Source organism: Rhinolophus sinicus, chromosome 6 (assembly GCF_057876585.1).
Source record: "Rhinolophus sinicus isolate RSI-liver-muscle chromosome 6, RSI-T2T, whole genome shotgun sequence".
In the NCBI taxonomy this organism is placed as follows: domain Eukaryota; kingdom Metazoa; phylum Chordata; class Mammalia; order Chiroptera; family Rhinolophidae; genus Rhinolophus; species Rhinolophus sinicus.
Genome location: NC_142506.1, coordinates 10,671,426 through 10,696,480, shown reverse-complemented (window position 1 = coordinate 10,696,480; position 25,055 = coordinate 10,671,426). Strand labels below are relative to the sequence as shown.

At 41.5% G+C, this 25,055-nt stretch overlaps 1 protein-coding gene across 13 annotated transcripts in view; it reads right to left on the bottom strand.

Moving 5' to 3' along the window:
• LOC109443351 (uncharacterized) overlaps positions 1-25,055 on the bottom strand; it is a 196,040-nt gene that overhangs the window by 152,053 nt on the left and 18,932 nt on the right. For 10 of the 13 annotated variants that reach the window (XR_012490850.2, XR_012490849.2, XR_012490832.2 and 7 more), the window contains 3 exons: positions 22,973-23,066; positions 17,715-17,817; positions 10,605-10,704 (listed from right to left, as the gene is read on the bottom strand). Coding sequence is in view for 2 of the 13 variants with exons in the window: in XM_088798952.1 (XP_088655078.1) it covers positions 10,605-10,704; positions 17,715-17,721 (107 nt within the window). In the remaining 11 variants the exon portion in view is untranslated. The other 3 variants (XR_012490837.2, XR_012490839.2, XR_012490838.2) reach the window with 3 other exon arrangements.

The following is a 25,055-nucleotide window of genomic DNA, read 5'->3' as shown; positions in this document are numbered from 1 at the left end:
CACTTCTGTCGCATATGGTATGGTCTTCCTTCGAGCATCACTCACCAGGGCAGTGCTGTCCACTAGAAATTTCTGCAGTGATGGAAACGTTCTGTGTTTGTACTCACCAATATTGCCGTCACTAGCCTCACGGACTATTGAGCACGTAAAATAGAACAGTGTGATGGAGGAGCTCAGTTTTTTTCTTTGCTTAATTTTAGTGAATTTAAATTTCAATAGCCACATGTGAGTAGAAGCTACCATACTGGTCAGTGCAGGTCTAGAGGTTGGATGGATAGATATTGGGAGCAGGCCTCTCTACCTCTCTTCCTTCTCTTTCCTCTCTTTCTTCCCGCTTTCCTCCTCTTTCTACTGCAAGTTTATTCCCTAAACATATGCTAAAGTAACCCAGGCCACATAAGGCTTCTTCTAGGGAAACATATTTGCTTTTTAATGGAATCCTCCTAGGGACGATTCCTAAACTGGAAAAAGATAAGAATGTCACAGAATCCTGGTCAGGAAATCCTTTGAGGTTAAGTTACACCCCTCAAACCACACCTTACAGGTAAGTATCCACTCTGCCAGTTTAGAACACAAGGCATAATAAAGCATCTCCTATATTACTTACATTGACATTTCTTGATATGTGGAGTAATATCTTATGCCCTTTAAATAACCTGATACAGATTTTAATGTCAATAGCTTTTAACGTGCTTTAAGTTATTAAGTGCTTAAGTCATTACGTCTAGACGGTGTTCTTAAAATGGGTAATTATTTCATTTTTAAAGGATTTGCTCACCTAGCTCTAGCCCCTCCACCCCCAATCCCTATGTGTCATGTGCTTAGAGATACTACCCATGTCACACTAGCGTCTTTAAATTGTGTGTTCATTCATTGCACTAACACTATGTTTGCTTCCTTCTACTAGTACTGGAGGAACAAAAAGAAGAAGAAACAAGATGAATACAGGCACTTGTAGAAGATAAAGTGTTTTCCAGGTAGCCCTTAGGAAGGTTTCCTAGTTTCAATAGAAATGTCCCTCTTCCGTGTCTCGTGTCTAGTGTCTGGGCTGGAGATTTTGTTTTGGGAAGTCTTTGTCTCGCAGTTTCTGAAGTCACATCCCTCAACAGTGACTTCTGAGGGCATGGCCTCTGGTTCCCAAAGCCCAGCTCTGTTCCTTCAAGATCCGACTCTGGAAACACCAGCTGGCTCCTGACACAGTCAGATAGGAACCAAAAGGCAGAGCCTTCTGGGTAGCTGAGCATAGGGCTGCTTTGTAAAGCTGTTGCTCCAATAAACTACTTCCTAAAACTGTGCCCAAATGTGCAATTTAACCCCCTATGATGACTACCAGTTCCCAACTCCTCTTAGCTGTCTGATATCCTTTTCATGTGTTTTTTTTTTGATGATGTGAATGGTTGTTTCTTGTACCCTTGTAAAATCCTTGACATTTAGAGTGGTGTCGTACCAAAATAGTTTGTAGCTCACTGATAAGCAACTTGGTCAATTAGCCAAACATCCTAAGAAAATCATGGTGTAGATAAGGAAAACTGTTATCTGTTCATGCATTAATAGTTTGGTGTTTTCTGTTTTAGGACTTCTGTGTGTGTGTGTGTGTGTGTATATATATATATATATATATATATATATATATATATATATATATATATATATATACATATTTTCATTTAACAGCAATAAGAATTATTAGCAAGTTGTCAATACCAGTCTTACTTGTAGGTGAGGAAACTGAAGCTTATGTAGTTCAAGAAAATTCTGCAAGATCTCCCAGCTTATTGTGGCACAGTTGACACATACATCAGGTCTGTATGGCCCCTGGAAACGCTTTTTCCACTTTTCATACATTGAATCCACTTGAAATATCAAGCTGGTGTGAAGTATTTAATTCAAACTTCATATTTAGATCTCCGGGGCCTTTACCAGTGAGTTGTATTTATTCATTACAGCAGTTCTCACAAGACTTGAAAACTATAGATATTTGTTTGAATTAGTTTGTGTCTTTGAAAAACAAAGTGCTTCTTTAACAGTATTACAAAGTATATTTTTCGTGAAATAAAAGTTTCTATCATCCAATTAGTCCTCATTATAAAGTTTTTAAAAATGTGTGGGTATGTGAATACATGTATGTGTGTATTTTACCCCCACATACACACGTGTAAGTCCAATGTTGAAATTTTACTTTTGTTCCTAAATTTTTTCTTTTAGGATAAAAAGGCATCTCATTTTTGAAGACATTGGCTTAAAAAGTTAGTTCCCACTTTGGGTTCATCTAGCAGTTTGCCATGCAAGTTTGATAAAACAATTGACTTCTGGGGCCTCAATCTCTTCACCTGTGAAATGGGAATAATGGCCATATTACTGGTCTACTTTTTTCTCATGGAAGTAAAGACTTATATGTGGATTAACATAACCAATACTTTGCCCTTGAAAATGAAGCCTCGTTTCTTGCTGGGAACTAAAATTGTCCTTTCTTGACTTCTGTCACTTACTATTCAATAGAGATACATAAATCACGTGTTCATATAACCTCGATATCATGCTTGGTGTTCCTATTTTCAGCATTCTCTTCACCATGAAAAATCCAGAACCTGATCTTCTTTATTTCATTGTCCAGAAATATCAGAATATATACCACCAGGCTTTGCATACTTGAGAAAAGAGAAAAACCTCCAGCAGTCTGAGATCAGCCTGTTTTAAGGAAGCTGCTACAGCCGTCACTGCAGAACGACTGACCACAAGGTGGCAGCCTGTAAGAATATCAGGGCTAAGCAGAAGTCCTGAGCAATAATTAATTGCTTTGGTGGCTGATGTCCTCTGGCTCAGCCATACTGAGGTCAAGTATCTACTAAGGTGATAGCTGCCAAGAGGTCCATCAGCTAACAGTCTAGGAAACCACTTCTGGGCAGTGTTTTCTAAAAAGCAGTAACATCACTCTTTCATCTTAGAATGCCACAGCTTTCAGAACGCTTCATTCCACTCAAGAATCTAAAGCATACAGTGGTTAGAAAACAAATGGAGGTGGGGAAACCATTCCTTATATTTTCCTATTGTTTAAAGTCATTGCTTCTCAGCCTTGACTGTCCATTAGAATATCCTGGGAACTTTCAAACTAATCTCTGGGGTAGTGTCCCAAAGATTGAATTTTGAAAGCACCCCAGGTGATTATAAGTGCATTCAAAGTAGAGAACCATCTTTTCAATCCTCTCTATTCATTCATTCCGTCACCATGTATTGCATACTTCCTCATGTCAGCTTTGAGCAAGGTGATAGCGATGATGTAAAATGAGATTCTGCAATTGTCCCAACGACCGCACAAGTTATTAGGTTGGTGCAAAGGTAATTGTGGTTTAAAAGGTTAAAAACAATTGCAAAAACCGCAATTGCTTTTGCAGCAACCTAATAGTAACTCAATTCAATGGAAATCGATTCAGCAATCATTTATCAAGATCCCACTACACGACAGGGACTATGGGAGAGATGGAGGAGGCTGAGATGACAGAAATTCCTGCTGTTTAGCACTTCCGTTCTAGTGGGTGGTATGTACCAATAATTATATGGGGCAGAATTTGGTATTTAATGTCTTATCTTTCTATAACACTTCACAGTAGCACAAAGCATTTTCATCAACCTATATAAGTCGAAGCTCACCCAGTAATTCCTGAGACTGGTAAGCTAGTTAGCATTAGCTAAAGTTCAGAGAAGAAGGCGGACGTGTTTTGTCCATAAGGAGCAAACTTAGGCCCTCACACCCAAGGCCACGGACTCTGTGGCCAGGGCTCATTGCCTCATTCCATGCTGTGTTGTGGGGATCAGAAAAGGGTGGTTGATTTTCACTGTAAAAGTATTTGTCCAAGGGTGTATTTGTGCATTTGCCTTGGGAATTTCAGTTCCTGGAAAGTGAGGAGAGGACCACTTCTATCCACACATTTCCTGGGGTCCTTCCTCTGTCCAGTCAGAGGCCTCGTCTGATGCCGTGGTCATGCTTGTATCCTTTTTATACGAGCTCCTCTTACTTCCACCAAATGTCTGGTCTGTAAAATTGTTCTGGATGTCTATCGTCTTGAAGAGAAAACTGAAAATACTGAGTTCCATCCGCAGATCTGCTTGCCATAAGCTTCTGTCAGCCCCAGAAATGTTTGATGAGGGGACAAGGCAATTGCATGTAAAGAAGCCAGACAAGTCTTATTTTTCAGAGATTTCATTCTGCTGCTAATAAAGTGTAAAGCCAAATGCCATCTGGATGGAGACTGGCACATAAGACGATGAACACATTTTAGGAATTAACCTTATGGCTGATTTGGAGGGTTGACTCTTGAAGTGACGTGTAGGTGAATACAACTCCTGGAGTGCAGATTCAAAACGATATTAGAATCCCTCAGGGTCAATAAACAGAGGACGATCTTCCTGGGTCACTCTTTTATTTTCCCGTAACAGCAGACTATTGGCTAAGTGACTGATTCCCAGAGGACCTATGACCTTTCTATTGCACGGAAGACTTTGCTGTTAAAATCCCGCTGTGGGGCTGTGGAATTATCTATCTGTTCCTTAATGGCGGTTAGACGGCTGTCCAGATTTAGGTGCCCATAGCCTAAGAGAAACACTACAAACTTGGAGTCCATCCAAGAGAAGTCATTCGTGTGATGAGGAATAGGACGATCACTTGCAAGAGAGACAGTTGAGGAGCTGTCCAGTTTTAGGTTGAAGAAGCAAAGACTCAGAAATGAAGTATCTTTAAATATGGAAACATCTATTTGTGGAAGTGAAGTTGTATTCATTCTGTCTAGCTCCAGAGAGAAGCTCCAGGTTTGGCAGTGACAGGGGGGCAGAAGTCCACTTACCCGGCTACAGAAGAATATTAGAATTATTAAGCAGTAGAAACAGTTGCTTCATATTTGTTAAGAGAGTTTCATGAGACTATGTTAGGAATGTGAAGTGGGAATTCCTCCATTGGGTAAGAAGTGGTTTTAGTGCACTTTCCTGGGATGAAGACCTAAAGATGGTTTAATACTCATGTTTCTAATTATGCTACCATCTTGTCTAAGCCATTGAACTTTACTCTCTTAGGTGAGAGAACACACTTGACTGATGTTAAAAATTAGCCATAAATGTAAACTGGATAGGTAATCCTTACCCACACTTCTAGGTATAGGGCACTCAACTACTCCCTGTTAAATGAGCATATGTATCATGTTTTTATTTTTCTAATGTCAAATCAGCTGTGGACTAGAGGGGTCTAAGGGTCCCACATACCTGTTTCCAGTCTACCTGTCAACCTCATATTGACCTTGACCTCTCATGCTTTATCGTTAAGTCATCTTCAACTGCTGGGAGTTTTCTGAGCACACTTTTCTTTATCACACCGTTTGCTCCGGCAGTTTCTAGGTCAAGAACTACTGTATCGGTTCCTCCACTAACACCTCTACCCACCTTACTTGCCCGTTTTCTGCTCCTGACAGTGTCATCTCAGACAGCATCTCTCATAAGAAGTCATTCCTGACTCCCAAGGCTGTGTTCATTGCCACTCCTCTGCCCCCATAGTACCTTGTACGTCACACTCCGCTCCTTTATTGTCCTGGCACACATCACCAATCAGTGATGACACACTTTCTTGGCTGAGCCTGGATTCAACTTTAGAATCCTTCTCAAGACATTCCAGGCAGCCACTACTAATGAACCAGCGTTGACAATCCGGATGAAACCTGCCTGCCAGTGTCAATTTGGAGCATGCTTCACTCGGGACACTTTTCCATGTTGTACTGAAATAGTTCATGAACTTGCTTTTCACACAAAGCTGTAATCACCATTAGGGGAATCACTGTCATTTTTAATTGTTTTTTAATTCCCAATACCATGCACAGTGCTTGATACTGGTCTTCCCAGAAGAGCTCTTCCTGCTATAGAAGTAAACTGGGGCATTTGGCTGGTCGCAGGCTAGAAAGTGGCAAGGAAACTCATCATAGAGGCCGTGTTATGGGAAAAAAGTAAGAATTTAAGATCAAATTGAACGGGTTCAGGTCCTGCTTCCCCCTCTTATTACCTGTGGGACCTGGGAGGTCACTTAACCGCTCCATACTTTAGTTTCGCCATCTAGAAACTGGAGATGAGAATTATACCCATTACACAGTGCTGCTATAACAAGTAACGGACAATATGCATGAAGCACTGAGTTTCGTTCCTAATACGTGCTCTTGCTTCTACTTCCTCTTTATTGTCGTCTTATTCTTCTTTCTCTTTCTGTTCCTCCCTTTCTTCTCCTTTTTCTCATTGTCATTCACAGATTTTTAATGTGGATTAAATTCGTGCATATAAGATGTAATTCATTCCTTTTTTCCATTTACGCCTCACCAAAACCACACTCCAGGAGGAATTCTAGACCTTACCGTTGGGTGGAAGCCAAACGTGGCAGACCATATTCTAAGGTAACAAAACTGGCTTTCTGGAAAGAGACATAGCCTCGCGCCCCCTCTCCCTCTTTGGATTAATAAGTTTGAAATCAAAAGCCTTCTTGCTGAGAAAATGGGGAAAGGCTGATATGACGACAAGTCAGTGTGGGGAGTTCTCAGGGAGAGCCAGGATGTGAGGCATGGCTGGAGGTCAGGAGGAAGCCAAGAATTCCACACTAACCTTCCTCGTCACCTGGGCAAGTCACTCACGAAGAATAAAACCCTTCTCCCCTCTCCGGGGGATCCCTGAGGTGCTTGGAGGTTGAGAGTGTCACATTGCACTTTCGAGCAGGAAGAGGATTTGCCATTTTATCTCCTGGCCTCTGCATCTCCTTTCTCGATGAGGACTTGTGCTGCCTACTCTGGGGTGTTGTGGGGACGATTAATTAGCTAATATTGGTAAAGGGCCCCTAGTAATGACTGCTAAGTGTTTGTACCGTGTAATTGCCATTTTTCCCCCAAGAAAATGTTCATATCGTTACTAATTAGGCATTGTTGAAGCATCTCATGCCCCATTATTTTACAGTTGTCTTCCAATTAATTGGCACCAGTACCATTTCAAATGGCACTTATTGCCTTGTTCCCTGGTTTAATTTCTAGAAATTATATGGGAAGCCTGGGCGTTGCTTCTTACTCACTGTAACTTGAATAATGACAACGTAGATATAGCTTTGGGTGGTGATATTGTCAACAACGAGATTACTTTAGAGGTTTCAATTAAGAACACTACAGCACCGTAGTTCACGTGAAAGTTTATTATGGTGCTTGAGCCCTCTGAGCACTTCTTCCCTGGGTCTGCAGCTCCTGCCTGAGTGTCTGTACACACGTGTGCTCACGTGTACATATGCGGGTGTGTGGATAGTGTAATGATGGGGGTGTAGTGTAAGACATGACGTCAACAGCAGAGTCCTCCTTTGGCGGAGTCTTCTCTAAGGCACAGACCAGAGCAGCTGATTAATAAACTGTTCTCACCAGAGGAGAAGGGGAGAAAGGGTGGTATATGAGGGTAAAGAGGGTCAAGTATATGGTGATGGGAGGAGGACTGACTTTGGGTAGGGAGCACACAATTCAATATACAGACGACGTATTACAGAATTGCATACTTGCAAACCACCTAATTTTATTAGCCAATGTCACCTTGGTCCATTTAATAAAAAATAAACTTGTCTCCATTTTCTTACGACAACCTAGAGACAAGAGTTGGCTCAAATCAAGCATTGTTTGTTAAATGTCTATGATGTTATCAGGTATTGGAATAGACGTGTTTCATACTTTTTTCAAGTTTTACGAGTCAGTGAGGCATCTCACGTTGCCAAAACGAAGACTCACAGAAGTTCAACAAGGTGGCCAGGGTCCCGTAGCTGGTCATTGATGAAGACAGGCCTCAAACGCAAGTCTGTGAAGGCTGGGCCCCTTCCACTCTCTCTTAGACAAAACTGCTGAACTTCTTATCTGGAAATGAGTCTTGGTCATTTCAATGGCCAACGTATATCTTCTCCAGGAAGCCTTGAAGAACTGCCTATCTAAATGCATCTTCTCTCCTGGATCTGATGCTACTTTCTATCACTCATAGTCTGACTTTTATTTTTTACTGTGTTCCAGTGGGAAGGGCAATATAATATGATGGTGATGAAAGCATGGGCTTGGAGACATCTGGATTGTATTTCTCACTTTGCCTCTTCCTGTCTGGGTCATCATGGCCAAGTTTCAGCACCTACTAAGCTTCATATTGTTGATGTAAAGATGAAAAGCAAACATGTGTGGAAAGTGCTTAGAATGTTTGATGGCACTTAGAAAGCACACAATACATAGTGGTTAGATGGATGGATAGATACATAAAAAGTATGAATGAATGAATGAATGAATGAATGAATGAACGAATGAATGAATGAATAGTAGACATCTTTGCTCATTTGTAAGATTACCCCGCAAATTCTTTTTTTTCTCTTGAGGTTTATTGAGAAATAATATATACCACTGTATAAGTTTAAGGCATATGGCATGATGGTTTGAGCTACACATATTGTGAAATGACTACCACAATAGGTTCAGCTAATATCCACCATTTCTCATGCAGACAATAAAAAGAAAAGAAAAAAGAAAAGAAAAAAGAAAAAAAATTCCTTGTGATGAGAACTCTTAGGATTTACTCTCTTAACAACTTTCCTATATATCACACAGTAGGGGTAACTATCACCATATTGTACATTACATCCCTAGTTCATATTTACTCCCCCCAAAACGTGTCCCTCAAGCTTGTACTTATATCAGCTCAACAAAAATAATTTAAAAAAAAATAAAAAGGAATCTCAAGAAGATTTGAGAAAGCCTAGTGTATCTGACTAAGGCACAGGAGTGGTGGGAAAACTGGACTAGATCGCACTAATTATGAAAGGATAGCCAACATCTTGACAAAAATTACCACTAAGATAAGAATACGGTGATTCTTGATGAGCTGAAATACCTATATGGGTCTGTTGTGCTGTCACTTCTTCTACCCCATTTCATATGTAGAGGACAGAATGACAGGCCAAAAGGAGGCTTAGACTTGAAATCACGGGATTCATATCAGAATTCCACCCCACCATGTGTAATTATCTATGTAACACTTGGCCCTTTGCAGAACCATCCACGATAATAGCAAATTGCCCGGGCGGTGTCAAGACTCCAGGAAATGGACTCTGAAGTGGGCCGTGTTCTGTGTACAAACATCTGTCAGGGAGTGAGAGGAGTAGAATTTGGGTAAAGGTGACTGCAAACAAAGGGGAATTTCTGGAGGTGGGGTGGCCCTTCGGAACTGAACTGAGAAGAGGGCCAAGCCTCTGATCCCTTGGAGATTGTCCACAGGACAGAGGTGTAACTTTGGCCACTGGGGGGGACAGTTCCTGGGGAGGAACTCGGCTGTGAGCTGTGAGCACCCCACATTCCCAGCAGCTGCAGGAAGGAGGCTTGCAGTCCTGGGGAGAAGTGTGAGGAGCACCAGGCCTGCACCGCAGTGAGGAAATGAGGATGTGAACTCAGGAAGTGGGACCCTTACGACTGCATCGTGATTTTTGCCTCTGCCACTCAAGGACTATTCTCATTTCCATTTTGCTGAAGAAGCTATAGACTCTCAGAGCTAAGCTGAATGCCCTAATGACCTGCTAAGAGATTGTAAGGCCCAAAATACACCGCCAAAGCCCATGCACATTCTCTGGGCCAGTGTGTCTATCTACTTGGACAGCAAATGAGAAGTCACTCAATAACTTGCTAAACGAGCCAACTCTCCATAGCTCTCTAAAACTCGTAAGAAAAAGGTTGAAGGGGACCATGTGTGTGCATGTGTGTGTGTGGTTTCAGAACAAGCAGATGCTAATTGTTCCCTCAGCATAGTTAGTGCCACTCAGGATGTTAAAGGAGTAGTACAAGGCCATTTCATATCATTACAACCCACTTTATAGCATTACAACCCACCACACATCAGTGGATTCTGAGGCAGGTCTTATTGCTTATAAATGTAGCTCCATACAATCAAACCTAATATAGGCTTTTTGAGTTTCACTCACTAGCTCCGTATTATTTCAACAATTATTGCATCCCAATGATGTGCTTACTAGGACCATGGAGGTAAATGGAGCTTAGTGCTTGGTGACAGGGCGATGTTAAATCTGGACTCCAAGATCATAAGCTGATTCTGTAGATATGGTGGCTCAGAGAATAAAAAAGACAAAGAAACATCTCTGAAACCTCAGCCTATTCCACCATCCCAAAGCTGACGTGAATGCTGCAAAAGGAAGCGAGGAAGGGAAAGGCTTTAGGAGCAGCCATGACATATCTGCTCCAGTCTCTGAAATGTCCTACAACCCAAGAAGCTGTACTCGTGCGTGCCACTGGCCATCTCTGCTGAGTAAGCCTCTGCACGGTTAACTGGCTTGATTGCCATCTTATGCACTTATAGGATGCGAGTCGCAGCCACCTGAGCTCGTGAAAGCACAATAGCTACCATGAGTCTTCTCTCCAGCGCTGGTCCAGGCACCCATCCTTCGCCCCTTACTGCTGGGAAAGGCAGGGTTTCACTCTAACCTCTTCCTTAATATTTGCTCTTACCTGCCTGGACCTCCCCAGGATCTGTGTGTCTTCAACCCTCACAACTAAATGTGAGAGCAGAGTCTGGCCGGTTACCTGGTTTGCAAGCAGAATGCAGGGGCTTGAGTCACGGTTCCATCACTTGCTGGTGGCTGGTAGGCTACTAAACGAATCTGGGCTCTGGTTATTTCATCATCTGCAAAATGGAGAGAGGGGAATAATAACCATGTCACACTGTGGGGAACAAAGGGGAGAAAGATATAACTCCAAATGAATGGCTGAGTTCAGATTAAACTGTCATGTATTGGGCATGTACCAGAGGCTGGGTATGTGCTGGAAACATTATCTCGTTATCTTAATGATCAACTGACACTCCAATCCCCTTCTGTGCAGTTGAAGAGATGGAGGCTTATAGAGATTATTTAACTTGGAGGAGGTTACCCAGCTCTGGTGCCTGTGCAGTGTCCAAATATCCAGTGTCACAGAGATTAGAGACTGCCTGGGCCTCCGAGAGGGCAATGTGCCCTACCTAGCAGGTGCTGTGACGAGATGATGTCTGAGCCCTGCCAACGCTGAGGTTATGATCTAGGTGGCTTGGTGAGGACCTCTACTGGTGGAATTTGGGGTGCAGGTGTGAATGCAGTGAGGCTGGAGGTTGGGAGGAAGGAGCTGAGTTTCATTATTTGTTTACTCATCGGCTGCATGGGATCTAACTCATTTCATGCCACTGCTCTGCTAATGTCCTTTAGGGGCTTCTCAGGGCCCTTTGGACAAAGATCATGACACAATCAGAGGCTGCATAGTCTGCCACTGCCTCCTGTTCCAGACTCATCTCACCCCCCACTCTGCTCCCTTCCTCGGGCTCGGCACACTGGGCAGCCTCAGTGCCTGCTCCCACCTGCCTTTGCACATGCTGCTGCTTCTGCCTAGAACGCTCTCTCTCGTCACTCTGTGTCAGTTAACTAAAGCCTTGTCATCCTTCAGCTGTCCACCCAAGCCTATTTCTCAAGGCAGGCTGCCCACCGCCACCCCAGGGCCAGCGCAGCTTTCTCTGTGAATCGCCATGTCGGGCCCGTCCTCCTTTTCCTTCCGAGCACCTCACTCCCTTTGCAGCTATACATTCATATTTGTCTTTCCCTTTTGACTGTAAGCTCTGTAAGTACAGGGACAGGCTAGCACCGCTGGCAGGGCCCTTAGATGTCCTGTAATCACTGATACCCGCTATGTCAACAGTCTCTAAATCACTCACTAAATCTCAGTCTCCACTCTGTGTGAAACAAGCATACGGTAGGTACTAAATACATATTGGTGATTCACCTGCAAAAAACCGTCTTCCATTCCTTCAGAGCCCTAACTCAGTTCATATCTAGCCACTTCTTAATGGGTCAAATGACTAATACTAAACACGTGGAGGAAGAAAGCAAGGGACAGAACTGGCACTTATATACTTTAGTGTTAGCAAGGCTTCCGTTTCAACAAATGCTTCTCATTTTTTGGCAGGGTTTCAACCTCTGGAGGAGAATGTGAGGGCTGGTCCGTCCATGTACTCAGGAGCCCCGTCCGTAGGAAAAGCACTTCTTGGTATCGTATGGAGGGTAAACGCATGGGATTCGGAACCAGTCTGGCTGGACCTAACGTCTGACTCCACGACTGACTAACTTTATGAATTTAAATGAGCTACTTAATGCCTGACTCAGTTTTGACATCTGTAATATGGGGGTAACAATAGTAGTTACGTTGCAGAGTTGTGAGGATTAAATAATTTAATCTTTATTTTATAAGGTGTTTAGAAGAGTGCTTGACATATAGTACACACTACATAAGTACTCGCTATTATTTTATTTGTTTAAGAGACAGATCGTCTTATGCCTTTTCAGGTGCCAGCCCCAATAATCACTTCCTTTCTGAGTCTCCTAGCATTTCTCTAGGAGTTCTAGGTTTTTCGGCCTCATTCTGACCCTAGGTGCTAACATTTATCTCCTGAGCCTAAATGAATTATGACAGTGTTTCTTGTTTGTTTGTTTGTTTTTATTCTCTGTGATTTCTATTAAAAAGAAAATTTCCTTTCAATTTCAAAATTCAAATATCAATCTCAAATTCAATTTCAAAGTGATTTCCATTGAAATTTCCCCACTGGTGGAAAATAGTTCTATAGTCTTGAATATACTTGAGTTCTGCCCCAAGAAGATTTGGTTGAATAGATGCAATCAGCCCCCAGGAGCAGTGCTGGGGAGGCAAGAAAGCTCGAGAAAGGTGGCTTTTGCCAGCATTTGAGTAAGCCCAGTTCAGTTTCACAGTGCAAAGTGGAGTTGCAAGTTGCCATTAACGCTTCCCTTTCTCGCCTCTCAGTGGACTCTGTGGCTAGCAAGCTGACATTAAAAGGAAAGGAATGTTAATGAAATGCCTTTGTAAGATGGGCTGCTAGGCCGATTGAAAAACAGAACCAATTATTAAGGTCGACTAGAAGTACAGAGGGTTGAAACGTTTAAGTCTGATCTGGCTAAGCCAGAGAATATCGTGGGGTGGGAGGATAACACCCAGAGTCCAGAGCTACGATCTGAAACCAGGTTCCCCCACTTACGCCTTTGGGGACCTTGGGGGAAGGCCCGTCCTCTCTCTGGACCTCCCTCTGGACCTCCCTAACGAAACGCTTCAATCATTTATTCCACAAATATTTATTGAACTCCTACTTTGCTCTGGGCCCTGCTGGACTAGAGGAACTTTCAGATGTTTTACAACTGAACCCTTTTTTTGAAGCACATCTGTGAAATCTCAAAATATGGAGAACTTGGGGGCAAGGACACCTCGGAATCCGTGTTTTAATTATATAATTAACATATGGCATAAAGAGCATATATAATATGCTCTCTGGAAATATTTGGTGTTCTCTTTAAACATCCAACTTATGCCTTTCTCACTTTCTGGATTATTCGTGTACTATTTTATTGATGTAGGTTCTCATAGTTAGTAGCTCCTTTCTTTTATTTACTCTGCGCTCATTTTGTTCCTCTTTTCCCAACCTATGTGATGGAAACACAAATCACTGATTCTTAGCTCCTTTTTTTTTTATGTGTAAGTATTTAAAGTTGTAAATTTTCCCTCTATCACTGCCTTAGCTATTTTCTAAAGCTTTCGACATACTGTCCTCGCATTATGATTGAAATATTTCAGTGTCCTTTGTGAATTCCTTTTTTTTTTTGACCCATGGAACATTTAGAAAGGTGCTGTTTCATTTCCAAATATTTGCATATTTCTGTTTTATTTTTTAGTTATTGAATTCTAATTTACTTCCTTTATACGCAGACTCAGAGTCTGTAGGCAGTGTGCTATTCCCTTTCAGCTCTAGAAGAGACTCACTCTACAAATGTATAGTCCAGCCCAGGGCCAAGGATCCCCAGAGATTTCCCCAGTTGGCAGTCTGGGGACAACTGTCTGCGCTGTGCCCTTCTCTTTGGTACACGGCCCAGCCAATTCTAGTGGCTATAGCAGCACTTGGTGCTACTCTCTGCTTCCTCAGCTCAGCAAGGCTGCTTTTCTCATCTTGGGCTCTGTCACCTTGTGACATGTGGCAACCTCAAGGCAGAAACTGAGGAAACATTGAGCTCACCACATGTGTTTCCTTCCTTGCTAGGAGACAATCTACACTGACATCTCCCACCCCTCCTTCCCCAATTCTCCCCCCAAATATTGTTTTGTTCAGGTTTAGAGTTGTTTACAGTAGAGGAAGCGGGGAGCAGTCTGAAACCCATACTCTGTCATGGCCAAACCCAAAGTGTTACTTTTTAATTTAATCCTTTGAAGTTACAAATATTAAACAGAAGAAAGTGGTTTAGGAAATTTAGGTTTTAAAATTCATGTTTTTAAAAATTGAACAAAAGGTACTTATTTTTACCAGGGGTTTTAACTTAAGTTTTCCTCGCATTTCTAATAGCCATGTCTTTCATTTTATGAACTCGAGAGGGAAACAGTATTGAGCCATTTTTTTTTTTTTTTCATTTGTGAGCTTCCATCACTCTGAGCAACTAATCTGAACCAACAATTGGTTTATAAAACCTCTTTCCGACAGTACCTGAACAGTGCTTTTTACTTAGGCTTTTTAAAGATAACACAGAGAACTATTAAACAACGACAAATTTAATACATAACATCCGCTACGAATGGCTAGCTAATTGGTTTACTTCAGCACATATCATCTCACAGTACAACCGATGTCCTGATGTAGCTATAACATAACTGGTTGATATCTCCCGCCTCTTCTCCCTCGGGTCATGCTGAGTCCTTTAGTAATACGTTAAGGTAATGTTGCTCTCAAGTTCCTGCCTGGATGTCCTTACTGATTCAGGTGTGATTCTGCCTGTTTTGCTGAATCTCTTCTGTGTTTCATACTTGTCTATGCCAGATATGCCAGATAATGCTGTTTCCTAAAAGCCATTACTTTATGTCTTTATTGAAAGCCTAACTCCACAGCATTTTCAAACTCTTGGCCTTCCGTTCCTTACAGTATACTCATTATAAACAGAGTCTTCATTTATTGCATTTATGTTAAGCCATTCCTGTTCCTACTGCCTACTGCATACATGCATGAGAACACTGAAAAATGAAGGTTTTCTGTTTTGTTTTTTTCCCTCCTCCAGAGTCCATTCTGCAGAATTACATTGCTAAAGCTCCTCTCTGTAGCAAAGGGATGGGGGTTTAGGTTTCTTGGCTTTTGATGAAAAGAAAAAAAATATCCAAGTTTCATACTATCTGAAAAACAATGTTTCACTGTGTCAAAGGTTATTTACCTAATACTGAATTCTGTGTCACACTGTGAGAATAATTCCTATCTGTGACCATTGCAGGTTTTCCCTTTTAGTTATCTTATGCTCATTTAAAATGGTACAAATGAACTTAATAGCATCTATTTTTGGATGTTTGAAAGCTTTTCTTTTTCTTGTGGTTCTTTCCTATGTTACAAAAAATCAAGATACTGGACAGTGAATTCTTGGTAAATGAGATATTATTGTCTTCCATTCACTTGTATGGATTCATCAACCAGCTACAATTTAAAATCACGAATACCACTATTTTGGGGGAAGCAGTATGCTTTGTACTCAGAGGATCCAAAATAAGCAGACTCCCTGCCATCACGTTGCTCAAAGCACACATGAAAAGCCCAGACAAACGCAAAATTAAATAATTTAAAATTTTGTTAGCAATACAAAAAGAAATAAAGGAAATTTTGTGAAAAACAAATGATTGGGCAGGTAATGTAGATAATTTAGAGAAGAAACAGGATTAGTGTGGGCTGAGAAATCTTTTTACAGAAAGACTCTGTTGTCAGGAAAAGTTTGTTCAACCTCTGCATGCTTATTATAGCCTAAAAGTCTTGATGCTTAAACCCCATGATGTGTTTACAGGCAAAGGTTTACAACACTCTTGGTTGCTTGAAATACAATGGTCTGTGCTGTCTAATTTGATAGACTATCTCCTTATTTAATATATAACCCACCAGACTGTGTTCTGCTCTCTTTTTCTTTGTAGAGAACCTGATCTGCTTTCTAGAGCACCAACCCTCTACTTTCATTCTTGCCTCCTCACTGGTGATGCAATCAGCAATGGGACTGGTTCCATATTCTGAATCCAGAGAAGGTTGCAGGCCAATATGGACGTCTATGGCCAGACCATAAGTAAATGAGGAGCAATGGACCAGAAGGAGCATTTCTAAACACACCCCACACTATAATTGGATTGTACAGGGCCTTTTGGAACTAAGTAATTGCAAATACAGTTACTGCTTGGAGGACAGACTGAGCCTCTTTCCTCCGGCCATGCCCTCAGGGACAGCTACGTGGGGAATTTAAAGAAGAAACATCAAACGCAAGGGAAGACTTATAATCATATTAAAGAAAGGTTCCCCTTGTCTTTAGCTATAGAGATCGCATTCTAAGCGTATCCTTCTATTCTCTTACATATAATATACCATATGGTTTCCAAGGAGGTAAATAAATCAGACGCAAAGACTACAGTGCTGTTCTGCAATGGTGAGTTGGGGAAGGAATGTGTGTACTTTTTAGATGTTGGCGTTTTCTAGACAGATGTGAACACTGGAGCTAGGACTTAATGCTTCAGCATCCATATCTCTTTGGGAACACTCTTTATCCTTGTTTGAAAGCATGGCCTGAGAAGGGAAACATAAGCTCCTTTTACAAAACCCTATTTAATCAGGTCTCTTGCTTATCTACAGGTAGGTATAAGCCAGTGTCCCCGGAGCTGAAACTTTGTTTGTTTGCTGGGCCATAGAAATGTATACCCTCCCACTTCCCACTTCACATGGATCAGGGCCTAGCTCTTAAATGATGGGCAGAATAAATGCTACTTTCAGAAATAGCCTCTTCGCCTCCAGGTTAAATAACTGTTCACTTTATATTTTTCTTTTATCAAAAAGTTTGGAACCATTTCTTGGTAAAAAAAAAAAAAATAAGGTTGGAACTCTATGTCTCGTAATCCATTAGTCAATTGACCCTCTAACACTGATTGAATATTTTACCCCACTGGTAGGACATTTTTATTATGTCACACTCTCATGTATAATTGAGACTGTACTTGAAGTTTTCAGTCTGATCAATTATTTATTAGGCCCCATACCTGCACCACAGTTTTAATACTTTAAGCTCAGTGTCTTAACCTCAGCACTACTGGCATATTGGGCTGGGTAATTCTTTGTTGTGGAGTGCAGAATGTTTAGCTGCATCTTTGGCCTCCATCCACTAGATGTCAGTAGCACATTCCCTACCCTCACCCCAAGCAAAAATGTCTCAAAGACATTATCAAATATCTTCTGGGGGACAAAATTGCCCCCAGCTGAGAACTACTGTTTTAGCCTAAAATTATATTTTGTATATTACCTAGAACAAATCAACTCTTATCCCTCAATTCCCCTCAAACATATATAAATTATTCTCATACATTTATTATTCTCATGGAATTTTAGATTTATTTTCAAACATATTTAAAATATATTTAATTTCTATATGAATTTGGGGGGAAATGGCAGTTAAAATATTAATTATCTAACAGAGATATATTTCCATATATCCCATCGTTTTTTTACATTCTAAATTAACATGTAGCTCTGTAATTTGTTACGTATATTAAAAATATTTCTATTTGTCCTCTTGTTTAATTCAAACTTATATCCATATAGATATATAAATTATTATTTACATTTCATAGGTGAGACTCAGAAGTTGGATGCAGGAAGGTAGAACTCAGGCTGTTGACTTGGGCTTTAGGGCCTTTTCTTTCACCCTCTGCCTCACTTGAAGGTCTGCAGTTGGGAAACAAGAAAAGGAAGACATAGAAGATAGCATGAGACATTTCCTACATTTAAAAGCAGGGCTGAAAGCAAAACTTTCATTTTTCAATGAGAAAGGAGATGTCCCCTCATGATTTAGAGCAGGGGTGTCCAAACTGCGGCCCATGATCCATTGTTAATTGGCCCGCAGCAAATTCCAAAAATATATTTAGTTTACTTAAATAAACCAGGTGAGGCAATATGTACTTCACCTGAGTGAGTGGCCCGGCTGTTTGTGTATTTTACCGCATATGGCCCTTGGTGAAAAACGTTGAAAAAAGTTTGGACACCCCTGATTTAGAGTGCCCTAACTTCCATGCTTTCCCTCCTGGGCTGGAAATCACATACATTTTCTTCAACTGATTTCAATCTCCATTTTAAAACTCAGGAGATTTGTGCAGTTATTCCTTTTATTAGTGATGCTTGGGTGACACTCTGAGGCACTGGTATCTTGTTCATTGTAATAGGGCTCTGGAACTTTATTTAAAGGAGCTGCAGTGAGTAATTTCAAGGTGGTTGTCATGCAAGGTCTCTGTTCCCACTCCCCACACAAGAACGCAGGACATGGCGAGGCCAAAAAGGAATACCCACATGCCATAGATAGGGGAGTCATACCACTATAGTCTCGCTGGCGGCTGGGTTGGAGACACAGGAAGCAGGAGCCACATGATCCGCAACCCACCATCCACTTCTCTCTCTGCCAACCAACCTCACTTGCTAGCTGCAATCCGCCGTGCTAACTTCAATCCGTGCTTGCCAGCCACCATCTTCTTGCTAGCCCCCATTTGCTGCTAACGTAGTCACGGCAGTTATATTAGTGGCCAATGGCTCACTGGTTACAGCTGACGGCCAACTAGCCACAGCTGATGGCCATCCAATCACAGTTGATGGCCATTTACTACCTGAGCCCGCACCTTTCCACGTGAGGCCGAGAGCCTGGAAACTGCACTCCTGGCTCTGTCCCCACAGTGGTCACGAACAGAAACTCATTCTGATCACAAGACTTTTGACTTCTTCCCCTCTTTTTCTCTCTCTGCCTAGATCTTAGGAATAGAGGAAAAGCTTGGAACCTAGAAACTACTGCACCCTCAGATGTTTTTGCATGCTCACCTATGCACGCATGATCACGAAAGAAAGATGTCTCCGTTTCTTCTGGCTCAGGATATGTCTATAAGGGAATCAGTGCACTGAAGTAGGATGTGCAAGGCGAGCAGGTGTTAGAAACAGCAATGACACCTGGACAAGTGAATCAGGGCCAGTTTGGGTGGCCACGTCAGCTGGAGAGGAGGAAAGGTGGTCTGGAGCAGATGACCATATTGTGCCCTAGAGCAGGTAACAGACTACAGGAAAGGCAGAGACTAGCGGCTCAGATTGGATAGGATGTGATACACTCAACACAAATTAACACGGGTGTGCCAAGAAAAATGATTGAAAATCCAGTGGGTTGGGAGCATCACGGGAAACTGTCCCCAAATCACTGGGCTCCAGCTTCTGAGCTAAGTCCAAGAACAGACAGGGAAAGGAATTTGGAAGGACAAAGAGCACTAATCAAAGTTTTATAGGAACCACATGATTGGAACAAGAAGCTAGATCAAGGAACATGACAGAGACTCAATTATCTAGGGTGGAGAATGAGATCCCAGAAGATAACTAGCAAATATTTCTTTATTCTGTATCTTTATGGGTTAGATGGACCTGCTTTCATCACACCACCAGTGAGAGTTTATTCATTAAATTGACAAATGCTTTTCGAGCACCTACAATGTTTGTACTGGGTGATATGAAAAATGATGTAGGGTAGAAAAGATTGGGAGTGCTAAGTGTCAAATGAAAATAAATATGGACTTAGCTAAAGAAAGACTTTATTTCAAAAGACTATTGCAGTAGGGAGAATGCTCCGATGTCAGAAAACTGCACAATTCACAGAAGAAAAAAAGATTTTCTTTTATGGGGTGGGGTGGGCAAAACTAGCAGGAAATTGGGGGAAGTTGGGTAAGCGGGTGGGGTGCACAGGTGGTATTATTGGGGCATTTTAATGAGGAAATGTTTTCCTTTGTGGTTAGAGAATTCAATTCTCAGAATCAGCTGTTAAGGGGGAGACATTTTGTACCTTAGTGGTTTAGCACTTGAAACTTGAGGGCAAGCTAAATTTTAGGGGCTTATGGGGAGAAGAGCCGGACTAAACTTGGTCCAGCCAAAAATTCAATGGCTACGTCATGGGCAATTGTGAGCACTTGGTCATAAGGCAGAGTGTTTATGTAAAATGTTAAATAGGGTGGTCCAGGCTGGGCTGATTGAGAAGGTGACATATTAACAGAGTTGAAGTTAGAACGCAAAGACTTGAGAACTTTGCACTCTCAAGGGGGCAAAACATGCTGATAGTGGGAGAAAAGCATTCCTGGCAGAGGGAAAGGCTAATGCATGGAGGGATAGCTATTGTATTTGAAAAATAGAATGATGGTTTATATTTTTCAAAGATTGCCCCGATAATACCTGTCATCCCACATGGTCCTTTACAGTGCAGCCTTGACATTCATGCAAACAGGTGTTTATTTCTCCACATCCTTAAACCCTGCCAGGATCTGTGACAGCTTAAACCAATAGAATAAGATGGAACTGTCATGCTGCCAGGTCCAGTGTGGCCCTTACCTGGCCCAGAAACTTCTACTTCCTGCCTCCTGTAGCACTTGCTCTCGTGATGTTGACCATGAGAACACTGACTCCCCTAGCTGTCATGCTGTGAGAAGCCCAAGGCACGGGGAGAGGCAAGTGAGCCATCTTGGATGCCCAGCCCCCTGAGCCTTCAGATAACTTCAGACCCAGCTGACACTGGACTGCAGCCATACAAGAAACTCTGAGCAAGAATGCCCAGCTGAAGTCAGTCAACTTATGGAGCCACAGAAAATAACAAAGTGTTGTTTTAAGCCGTTTAATTTTGGGGTAGTTTGTTAAGGAGCAATAGCTGGCTGAAATAAACAGCAAGAAGGACGTGGTAGCTAGAGGGGAGTGAGCAAGAGGGAACTTAGGAGGAGATGAAGTCAGAGAGAGGCATGGGGAGTCCAGTTGGATATTTCCTCATCTTTGGGTTTTGCTCTTAGCAAAATGGAGGGCCATTGCAGGGTTTTGAAAGATCAGTGACAGTATCTGATTTACATTCTAAAAGGATCTCTCTGGCTGCCGTGTGGGGAGCCAATTGCAGGTCCTATTGTAACAATCCAGGTGAGCAATGATGATGGCTCCGAGCCAGTTGGTAAAGGGGTGGGAGGTCAGAAGTTGTTGGCATTTGTACATATTGTGGAGGTGGAGCAAAAAGTATTTCCTGATGAATTGAGAAAAAGACAGCTCAGAATGCTTGAATACTGGAAGAGGGACGTTTCCATTCTTAACTGAGGTGAGGAACCCTGTTGGAGAAGCAGGCTCACGGAGGAAGATCGAAAGTTCAGCCTGGGATATATTAAATGTGAAATGTTTATTGGACGTTCCAGGGGAAATACCAAGTAGGCAACAGGACTTCATAGGTTTGGCGTTAGAGAAGGTGTCATGGTTGGAGATGTGTACATGGGAATTATCATCACGTGCGTTTTTTTGAAAACTGTGAACTAATGAGGTCACCTAAGGGAGTGAGAAAAGAAGGACCTTAAGGATCCACCCCTGAGGCATTTCAAGGGGAAGGGCCTGGGAGAAGACAAAGGCAGTAAAATAGGCTGAGAAGAAACCGTCAATGACTTGGGAAGAAGACCAAGAAAGTGAGTGTTCTAGAAATCTAGGAAGGAAGTGTTTCCTGTAGGAAGGAGTTACCAGCAGGTCAAATAAGAGAACTGAGAATTGACCTCAGTACGTGGGTAGCATTGTGGTCTCAGCCAAATCATTGCATTCTCTCTTTCTTTCTCTCTGTTTTTCCCCATACCCAACCCAGCATTTATTGAGCATTTATATCATGTCACGTCCTTCCTGTGCTTTAGGCATACGAAGGTAAATGAAATGTTCCCTTAAGCAGTTTCTACCATTCAATCTATTAAACAATATTTACTGCAATTACTATGTGTAAGACACTCTGCTAAATACCATGACGGATGGAAATACTATGACAGATATAGGATACATGTTGAATCTAATTAGAAATGTTAGACAGAAACACCCAGACTGTTAAATTGCAGTGAAAGTAAAGCCTGCAAGAAACATTACAGTGAAGTTTCTGTTTTCAGCAAGTGGCAGCATACAAGACGAAATGCTACAGATGAAGGGATAAGTTGCCTACGTTGGAAAAATCTGGAAAAGCTTCAGGAAAGGCACACAGATAGAAAACTGCAAGGGTAGGGACCATGTGGCACAGGCATTAGAGGTCAATAATAGGCAACTTTGGAGGAATCAGAAAATGAATATAAAGAGTAAGCACGACACCATGAACGAACCAGGAGGCCATATTCTAAGTGACATAAACCAGTCACAGAAAAATCAATACTGTCTGATTCCACTTACATCAGAAATCTAAAATAAGTCAAACTCATAGAAGCAGAAAGGAAAAGTCCCCTGGTGGTTTCCAGGGACTGGGGGGCAAGAGCAGAGGGGCGATTGTTATCCAAGGGGCATAAAAGTCTCAGTTCTGCAGATGAGTAAGTTCTAGAGGTCTACTGCACGCCATCGTGCCTACCGTTACCACTGCACTGCACTCTTAAAAATGTGTTAAGCGTTTTGTGTGAAAAGTTCTTACTGCAATAAAAAAAAATCTTTAGGAATTTTAAAACAGTTAAGTGGAGATGCGTTACGAACGAAGGGGGCGATTGTGCATGATTTTGGATTTTGACCTTTCTCTGTGCTATGATGGGGGTGGGTCTGGTGGCTAAAGATGTTTGGGATCCCTGGATGCCTCAGAAGTTTCTATTTTAGGGTAATCAATCTGGGGGCAGAAGTTAGGATAGAGTGTTGGTTGGGGGATGACAAGATTCAGACATAATATCACTGAAATGAATTGTTACTACGAATAATACAGGCATTTTAAAGCCTGTTCAACCTGGTGGAGACTTTCCCTCTTCATTGATGTGTCTGTTCGTGTACATTTAGGGGTGTGTACGTGTGTGTGTGTTGTATGAACATCTATTTCTTAATGCATTAATTCTTAAGTACTCACTTTTTGCTTCCAGGAATAGAGTCCACCCACTTCACATTCAAGCCATCACTGGTACTTAAGAATTTAATTGCAATGCTTGGAGTTTTCTTATATCCTACAACAAAAAGAGATTCATTTGTTTTAAGATTTATTTTTCTCTTGTTTTCGTGATACCATCACATCATCTACAAACACTGGCCTTTCAGTGTCTTTTGTGCTGACTCTTACATTCCTTTTTTAAAATCTAAACTCTGCGCATACTGCCTGGCACATATTATCTCTCAAAACTAATAGTTCCTTCTTATTTTCCTTTCCCTCATTCTCTAGATGTCTGGACAAATTATCCAGTAAACATGTCACATGTAGGTGCTTTTATTTTTAGGTCACTATTAACCTTTTATATTGTTTTACATCTCTTGACCTTGTCCTGTAACTTAAAAATCTCTTTTTCTTCACATTCTCATCTATTTTTACTGAACACTATTATGTGGGTAACCAAAACCTGAACATAACCCACCCACTATCCCCATGGAGGTCTCAACCTACTCCTAGCAGAGGCAGACACTGATTTAAATCAATGTAGCTGCAATAAAATAATGGATATTATACAGGTACAAGTAAATTGCTAGATTTCTCATTTCTTATTTCAAGTTTTGTTAATTGTTATATTTTTCAATTTTTGATCAATTGGTTAAATTAAAATATATAAATTTATGAATGTTTTCCAAAGCACCTATCAATATTGCTATTATATTATTAGATATCAATTTTATTTTATCTTTCCATTGTTTTATTCATGAGTTTATGTCGTCATCTTCCTTCTCCCTTTTAACAGTTTTTAAGTATTTGTTTATATTTTATTTTATTTTACTTTATTTTATTTTATTGGGGAAGGTGAATGGGACTTTATTGGGGAACAGTGTGTATTTCCAGGACTTTATTGGGGAACAGTGTGTTTTTTTCCCAGGACCCATCAGCTCCAAGTCAAGTTGTTGTCCTTTCAATCTTAGTTGCGGAGGGCACAGCTCAGCTCCAAGTCCAGTTGCCATTTTCAATCTAGTTGCAGGGGACGCAGCCCACCATCCCTTGCGGGAGTTGAACTGGCAACCTTGTGGTTGAGAGCTCACGCTCTAACCAACTGAGCCATCTGGCCACCCCTTAAGTTTTTATTTATTGTGGTCATATTTGAGGGTAAGCTTATTTTTTTTTGGTATTCCCTTAGTAATAGCACGGATTACTACATTTTTGCGGGTCAATTACTCTTTTGGTACTATTTCCTCTGCTTTAAATACATGTTTTCATTTTGTTATATTAAACATCTCTGTAGGCTACAATTTGTTATATTTTTATTTTGAAATTTAGAAGAGACTTTTTTTACTAGAAACTACCAGGAGGCTCACAATGAATGGTGTATCGGACACATTTTGGATTCTCTTTTATCCCATGAACTTACTTTTGCTATTCCTAGAGTTCTCTTTCCAAGCATCTATTATGTGCAATAGATGCTTCAAAATAGTCTTCCTTTTTAAAATCCATCTGAAAGATTACGAGAGCTCATCCGATTTTCCTTTTATTTTAAAATATTATGTGGGTTTTTAGCACTCTTTCTATTTTCCCTCTTATTTATTTTTTCTTCTGTTTTTGAATTAGCAGATTGCTTCTACACTCAGAGAGACAGGAATCTGGGCAATCTTCTGGCCTCAACCTCTGTTGAAGTAGATGATGTCAATTTTAACAGAACTGAATCCAAGTGTCCTTAGGCCCTTCCAGTTGTCCTGGTAGACACGTTGGGCGACAGATCCATGGAAAGCAGGGCTGAGTCAATGATTCAACTCTCTCCCGGCTGTGAGCACATACATTCCAGCTCTCAGACAGGGTGGACATAAAGGAATTCTGGAGAAAACCTCTTGTTGAAAGATACAGAGGTGAGAAAAGAAAAGGCTTTATTTACTACGAGTAGAAGGGTTCGGCTACAAGTAAGAAGGCCCTGACATCTGGCAATGAGCACAGATTTTGTACACGACCGATCCCATGGTCCTGAGGCTGGTCACGAGACTAGTGGACCAAGAAACAGGAATGTGTTATGAGGGGTCAGGCCGATGTT